Here is a 7,970-nt window from a genome sequence, read left to right as displayed (position 1 = left end):
CCGCCCCCGCCCCCGCCCCCGCCGACTAGCAATCCGCCATCGGCGCGTCCCATCTCGGGCTACCACAGTCGGCCTACCTCCATTGTCATACCCTCGAGCGCTACAAGTGTGATATCGAACCAGCAGTTTCCCCCTCCGCCAGGAAGGAATGGTACAGGTCGGTCAGCGTCGCGCGACAAACTGACATCCAAGTTCAGCCTTTCGTCCTTTAGGAATCGGAACAGTGACCATAGTCCTGCTCCAAGCAACATTGACTCGCTTCACATCAGCACTTCTGATGCCATCCAGAGAGCACCCGCTTCTCCCGGGCTGGTTGCACAGCGGGCTACGTCGAAGTAGGTCTACGAACAAAGAAGGCGAGGTTGTACCAAGACTAACATCGAGACAGCTACATGCCAAATGCATTCGTGGATCGACGGTACAGTCCCGATACGCAGTCTCCTATCAGACCCCCCACCTCTCGAAGGGCGGCTTCTGCCGGTGTACCGGGCTACGAGACTCGGACACCGATTGATGAATCGCCCATCGTCCCCTCAGGAAGCTGGAATCGTAATGTGCCATTACCCCCGCCCCCGCCTGGCCCTCCTCCCAGCAGTTCAAGATCGCAGAGTATGGGACCTGGAGCGGAACCAAGCTCCAGCCGACTGGCTGTATTGCCCTCAGCGCCCCCAACTAGAAGACCCGGTCAGACTTCACTAACACCAATCCCACCAACACCCATGGGTTGGCAAGATGAGTCTACAAACCTTCGTCCAAGATCCCCTGCAGCTCATGGCCTGTACATCGACACGAGTCCTCCTACTGTTCGCTCTTCCGAACAGCCCGCAGCATCATCAGAGAGTGGAAGCGTTTCAATTTCGTCTGGACCAACCGCCACATCAGGTTCAAACAGCACCCTGTATCAAACTCCAAGCAGACGTGATGCAAGCACACGAGGCATCCGGGAACGAAGGAGTGAGAGCCGAGCGGCGCGGGAACAGCGAGCCGAACCGAGCAACAACCCTTGGGCGCAAGATCTAGAGAACGAAGCCGCAAAGCCTGCCAATCTCGATTTGGGAACGCCCGAAGGTGGTTTGACTCGTCGTGGGGCTGTCACCAGAGGTACGCCAAAGAGCAGTGGGCCACTTCGATCGCCAAGAAGCGGAAATATCTTCGAAGATTCTGGGTCAACAAATACTACGCCTCGAATCGATGCACCCCCCAGGCCTGCACTTGCGGGGGCGCCGACGCCGCCTTTTTCGCCAGGTATGGAACATCTCAGTCGTTCAGCCCAAAAAGCTCCAGTCCCGCTCCCTTCCAAAGCGCTACCCACCCCACCACTCCACATATATGGAGATGAGAGAGATGCAGACCTGACTCGTCAATCAGAAGCTGCAAACGATTCGGCCATGAATACGCCAAATACCTCTCGTGTCGGGGGCCCGGATTCTACGGTAACGACACCTAGGCCGGCGGGCGTTCATGCCTTTGCCCGTGCCTCCATGGAACGCCATCGACAGTTCATTGAGAAAGAGATGGCTGCTGAGACCGATCAAGACAGACTGGAGTTGTTTGCAGAGTTCATTGTAACTGAATCTCGACTCCGCCGGGATCGTTACTCTGGGGCTTTCGATGCCATGGCCGGCGATATTATGGATTTGACAAGAGATTTGTGGCGCTCCTATGGCAATTCGGGGCGCAGATCAGTTACACCGAATACGCAAAAAGCCCCCACAGGGCATGCGAGCAGAAGGTCGCAAGGGTCTGTCGCAGGAGAAAGTCCTGACACTCGCTTCTCCAACTCGATGCCTACGACTGCTGCTAGTCCTGCATCATCAATTGGCAACTTTACTCCTCATACAGAACCCGCTTCGCCCTCTAGTGCTTCGAGTCAGAAAGCTCGGGATGCGTCTTGGGTTAACAACTATCACCCCTCACTCTCGCCTATCCCTAGCATGGCCATGAGTACTATTCCTGATGAGCAGGATTCGAGAGGTCGGTCTGCAAGCCGTTGGTGGGAGAGTGATGGCGGATCTTCTGGAGTTGGTGGTGGAAGGAGATTGGAACGAAGCAAAAGAGAGTCAAAGTATATGAGTTTGCCGAAAGAAGCTCGTGAAAGCCTCCAGTGGGCAGGTATGGATCCGAATGCCCCGAGACAGCGAGGCGAATCCAGTAGTCGACCAGCGTACGGACCTAATGAATACCCACCGGAGAAGGTTAGCCTACATGAAGAAGGCCAGCAGCCACTGCCGCAACAGCAGCTACAGCTACAGCAACAACAACAGGGCTACGGCTACTACCAGAGATCTGCCACGGCAACACCTGACCCTGACAAGTTAGACGTGTCGCGGCTTGTCACGCTTCCCCCTTCGTACCCACGACATCACCCCGCTGTCAACAATAGTCACCCAGATCTGGCCAGTATCCGAAGCAGCTTGCGAACTCTATCAGAACTCGATGAAGTCAAGAATACCAAGGCAAAATTTAACACAAAGATTGAGGCACGAAAAGAGCAGGAGAATGCATCTTTGTCTGACCGACGCGCGCAACTGAGATACAACATTCAAGACAATGTCCGGAATGGGGTCATGTCGTTTGCTGATGCCGCCAAAGCAGAGGCAGACTTTGAGAGTCGCGAGCACCAAAGGGCTCAGGATGTAGTCCAATGGATATTCGACACATTCCAGGCAGAAGTGGCCAATCCACTCCATGCCATGTTCTGCGAGCGCATCACCAAGGCTACAGCTTCCATGGAGCACCTCAAAGGACGCTTGAAACAGGAGCCTGATCCGAATCAAACACAGGAGGAGGGTGACGAGAAACCGGAGCTTCTAGAGATGCTTACTTTGCTCAAGTGGCTGTTTGAGGCGCGGGAACAACTACACAAAGAGATGTATGAGTTGGAAGACGAGCGAAATGACCTCTATCGGGATATCATTGTTCTGCCTTATGTTCAGACCAAGAACGAACAAAAGGTAAAGGAAGCTACCAGCTTCTTCCGGCACGATAGCCAAGATCGCAAAGTTACCTTTGAGAAGGAAACGCTCAAACGCTATGAAGACTTTATGGACGTTATCGAGCGGAACGTAACTCGGGGAGTTGAGACTCAGCTGTCTGCTTTCTGGGATATTGCACCAGGACTGCTTGCCATTGTACAGCAGGTTCCTCGAGACCTTCAAGGCTTTGGGATCCTGGTTCCGCCTCAAGAGTACGAGGAGACACCAGCCTATCACGACTATCCGCTACAGTACCTCTACACTCTTCTCGCGCACGCTGGTCGCTCTGCGTATCAGTTTATCGAGTCGCAGATCAATTTGCTGTGTCTACTGCACGAGGTCAAGACAGGTGTCATGACTGCAGGCTCACGACTCCTCGAAACACAAAGACTGTTAGAGGGCGAAGATTTAGCAGGGGTAAACCAAGAAATGAAGGCCATCAGGGCCGATGAAGAAAGGAGGTTGACTGACGACCTGAAGGAGAAGGTTGGCCTGGTGGAGAGCCAATGGAACGAAGCGCTTGGACAAGGCTTGGAAGATTGCAAACGACGTGTGGAGGAGCACCTGGCAGAGCAAGGGGGTTGGGATGACACTCTGCGAGAGTGATTGGGGTATATGGGTACATGGTTCATGACTTTGCTGTCCTTTTCTTTCCGTATTCACGCACCGTATCGATACCCGTTTGAAACGTCTGTTTGAGCAGCCGTTGGATACAAAATCACTGTTTGACAGTTCTCTCTGACTATGACATGGTTACGCCCGGCGAGTGCGGTTGCTCCCGTCTCACAGGATCGGTGTTCAGCTGATGTGCATGGCCCTGCAGCATGCACTTGCTACACCCGGATATCTGGCCTCCAGCGACTACCCCTCACTGCACTACTGCCCGTCTTCTCCTTTCACTGTACCAGTCATGGGGGGGCCAATCACACTAGATGCTTCGTTTCCATGCCTCCTGAAAAGATGCGCTTGGCAAACATACTGAAATAATGTTTTTTGGCCTCAAACGCCCCTTCTTCCTGCCTGGGCGCACTATCTGACATGTGATATAAAGGGCCCACCATTCTGACAACCGTTACACTTGTCTATGGTGGGCGTTCGTAGGATCAGACGCTAGGCACGGCCTTTACGCTGATCTGCCCTCGAAATTCGGACGCAGTTGCGCCCTGGTCTGCCCTTCCGTCGTGACTATCAGTCGTACTGCAGGCTTCTCTCATTCACCGCCTTGGCTGCGGCACCCCAAACCGGCTAGTGGGGGGAGCGCACGGACCATCCAAAAAAACGCCGCACACACCTGCCCATAAAGACTGATGACTTCGTCGTGTCTGCCACCTCCAACGCTTACCCACCCCAACAACACTCACCAGCTCTTCCAGCCCCGGTTCCCAGCGGACCGTACATAACACAAAAAGAAACAAAAAAATACAGAAAACAACAAGAAAAGCCCGTCCGACGACGACAACCACCAACTCTTCGTCTCGTCCTGTCGCCTATACCCGACAGACGTCTTGCTTGAGTCCTCCTTTTTCGCCCAGAAGAAGGAAATCAGTGTGTCCACAGCAACTTTGCTCTTGGACCGCTTCTACCGCCTCTGCTACCCCGCACGTCTCCTGTTGCAACTTTCAGCAAGGTTCAGGTGAGTGTACTAGACTTTTTTTGCGAAGCGAGCGCACCTGCCCAAGTCACGCATGCGCCTGCCCGCAATATTTGTTCACGCTATCCTTCTGTCCCTCAACTGACACCCCGCCTTGTAGATAGACACCATGTCTGAAGTCGCAAACTCCACCTCGCCCGTCCAGGACGGTGCTGACGCCAACGGCGCTCAGATCAACACCAACGTCGCTGCTGCCCAGGCCGAAGCCCCCACCCCGACCTCTGCAGCCCCCGCCCACAACCAAAACTCGGCCTCGCTCTATGTCGGCGAGCTCGACCCTTCTGTCACCGAAGCCATGCTCTTCGAGCTGTTCTCTTCCATTGGCCAAGTCGCTTCCATCCGTGTCTGCCGTGACGCCGTTACCCGTCGCTCGCTCGGTTACGCCTATGTTAACTACAACAGCTCTGAGGACGGCGAGAAGGCCCTTGAAGAGCTCAACTACACTGTTATCAAGGGCAAGCCTTGCCGTATCATGTGGTCTCAGCGCGACCCCGCTCTGCGCAAGACTGGCCAAGGAAACGTTTTCATCAAGAACCTGGACCACGCCATTGACAACAAGGCGCTTCACGACACCTTCGCCGCTTTCGGTAACATTCTCAGCTGCAAGGTCGCCCAGGATGAGCTTGGCAACTCCAAGGGTTACGGATTCGTTCATTACGAAACCGCCGAGGCTGCTAACAACGCCATCAAGCACGTTAACGGTATGTTGTTGAACGAGAAGAAAGTTTTCGTCGGCCACCACATCCCCAAGAAGGAGCGCATGAGCAAGTTCGAGGAGATGAAGGCCAACTTCACCAACATCTACGTCAAAAACATTGACCTTGATGTCTCTGATGAGGAGTTCCGTGAGCTCTTCGAGAAGCACGGTGACATCACTTCTGCGTCCATTGCTCGCGACGAGCAGGGAAAGAGCCGCGGGTTCGGCTTTGTCAACTACATCAAGCACGAGGCTGCCTCTGCTGCCGTTGACGCCCTTAACGACACTGACTTCCGCGGTCAGAAGCTGTACGTCGGTCGTGCCCAGAAGAAGCACGAGCGTGAGGAGGAGCTACGCAAGCAGTACGAGGCCGCCCGCCTCGAGAAGCAGTCCAAGTACCAGGGCGTCAACCTGTACATCAAGAACCTCAACGATGATGTTGATGACGAGAAGCTGCGCGACATGTTCACTCCTTTCGGTACCATCACCTCTGCCAAGGTCATGCGCGATGCCATGCCTGCTGAGCGCTCCGAGACCCCTGGCGACGAGAAGAAGGAGGAGTCCAAGGAAGAGGCTGAGAAGACTGAGGAATCCAAGGAGGGCGCTGATGACAAGAAGGACGAGAACAAGCCTGGCGAGAAGGTCACCATTAAGGGTGAGAAGAAGATCCTTGGCAAGAGCAAGGGCTTCGGTTTCGTCTGCTTCAGCAACCCCGATGAGGCTACCAAGGCCGTCACCGAGATGAACCAGAAGATGATCGAGGGCAAGCCCCTTTACGTTGCTCTTGCCCAGCGCAAGGATGTCCGCAAGAACCAGCTTGAGGCTACCATCCAGGCTCGCAACCAGCTCCGTATGCAGCAACAGCAACAGCAGCAGTTTGGTGGTATTCCTCAGATGTTCATTGCCCCTGGTCAGCAACCCATGATGTTCCCTGCTGGTGGCCGTGGCCAGATGCCATTCCCCGCTGGTATGCCCGGCCAACAAGGTGGCCGTGGTGCTGGCTTCCCTGGCGGTATGCCTGGTCAGCAAGGCGGTCGTGGCGGCCCCAACGGTCAGCAGATGCCTCCCATGTACATGCCCCCTGGCATGGCTCCCGGTGCTTTCCCTCCTTCGTACATGAACCAGCAGTATATGCAGCTGGCACAGGCTGCACAGCAAGCCATGGGCGGACGTGGTGGTCGTGGCGGTGTCCCTATGGCTCCTATGCCTGGTATGCCCCAAGTCCCCATGGCCGGCGGTCCAGGTATGCGTGGCGGTCAGGGATTCCCTCCTCAAGGTGCTGGTCGCGGCAACATGCCCCAGGGCGGCCGACCTGGTCAGTCTCCCATGCCCGGCTACCCTCAAGGCGGACGCGGCGGTCCTGCCGGCGCTGGTGTCGATATGAGCGCTCTGAGCGGCGCTGCTCCTGGCCAGCAGAAGCAGATGCTCGGTGAGGCTCTCTACCCCAAGATCGCCGAGATGCAGCCCGAGCTCGCTGGCAAGATCACCGGTATGCTCCTTGAGATGGACAACAGCGAGTTGATCAACCTGTACGTATCACCTTCTCCTTTGTTTTGTTTAGCTATCATACTAACCTATCCAGTACTTCTGACGAGGCAGCTCTGCGCGCCAAGGTTGAGGAGGCTATGAGCGTCTATGACGAATATGTCAAGAACAAAGAGGGTGAGCCCGAAGAGAAAGCCCCCAAGGAGGAGCCCAAAGAGGAGAAAGCTTAAACCTCTTTCTAGTTGCCACTGAGTAGGGTTCGGTCCGCGATACCCTTGAACGGCAGCAAGTTATGATGGTCGCATGATTTCCTTGGATGGCGAATGGCGCACGAGTAACGGTTTTCTCATGACACGGGACGGCTTTCATGACCGACTGTACCCCAAAAGTTTCTTACGATTCGATGTCCCCCCCTTTTACATTTTCGGCGAGTCGTGGCCTTGCGACGAGTCGACTACAACACTTTCTTTTTGACGACTGACTCCTTGATTGGAACGTCGGACGTCATGACTAGGGTCGCTCAAACTCTGCCTCAAGAGTCGGGTGGCTTCTCCTCTTTTCTTCTCAACGTTTCCTTTTTTTTCACTGATTTGTTTTTCCTATGTATGATAGACGGCACCCCGTCCCTGATGACACAGGATGAGTGGGTGTGCGGTGGGGCTTTGTTCGCGCAAACAGTTTGATACCTCAGAAGCCAGGCTCTCCCATGAATGGTTGACGGGGCTGGCTTTTAGCGTAACGGAATTTCGGCGTCTCGAATTCGGACTGGGAATGGGAATGGGAATGGGGATTATGAATGGATGATGGCATGAAAGGGTAGATGTTAGTGTGGATGTGGGGTGGTGCATAGTGTTAGCAGGTATTCGAAGCCATCTGGTAACAAGACTGGATAGCTCGAAGAGAGAATGGCGGCTATGTTAGGGAATATAGTTTTATACCCCGAATAGAAGTTGCAAATACTCAGTCGTGTTTTGACAATGGTAGTGATGGTGATGTCTTGATGAGGATGTTGCGAGGTGAATTCATCACGTCCATTGCTTAGGCCTGCTCCCTTTGAAAGTAGAGAGATATCCGTGCCAAGGCTTAGCTTATTAAGCTAAGTCAGCTGCGCTGACACTCGCCGCAGGCGAGTGCCGACGCTCAATACGATATTACCATCAAT

The 7,970-nt window shown here is 54.5% G+C and overlaps 2 protein-coding genes across 2 annotated transcripts; both read left to right on the top strand.

Annotated features, from left to right (window-relative positions):
• Nucleotides 1-30: 30 nt before the first annotated feature.
• On the top strand, nucleotides 31-3,581 carry COCMIDRAFT_10288 (uncharacterized protein; the record flags this gene model as incomplete). The annotated part of the gene is made up of 2 exons (XM_007695649.1): nucleotides 31-335; nucleotides 389-3,581. Coding segments are annotated over 2 exons (3,498 nt in total), but the record flags the coding sequence as incomplete, so codon positions are not given.
• A 1,154-nt stretch (nucleotides 3,582-4,735) lies between these two features.
• On the top strand, nucleotides 4,736-7,038 carry COCMIDRAFT_110979 (uncharacterized protein; the record flags this gene model as incomplete). Its single annotated transcript, XM_007695648.1, has 2 exons — nucleotides 4,736-6,852; nucleotides 6,906-7,038. 2 exons carry the CDS (start codon nucleotides 4,736-4,738, stop codon nucleotides 7,036-7,038), a joined length of 2,250 nt encoding a protein of 749 aa, XP_007693838.1.
• Between the last annotated feature and the right edge of the window lie 932 nt (nucleotides 7,039-7,970).

Source organism: Bipolaris oryzae, assembly GCF_000523455.1.
Source record: "Bipolaris oryzae ATCC 44560 unplaced genomic scaffold scaffold_375, whole genome shotgun sequence".
In the NCBI taxonomy this organism is placed as follows: Eukaryota; Fungi; Ascomycota; class Dothideomycetes; order Pleosporales; family Pleosporaceae; genus Bipolaris; species Bipolaris oryzae.
This window is presented reverse-complemented; position numbering and strand designations above follow the sequence as displayed.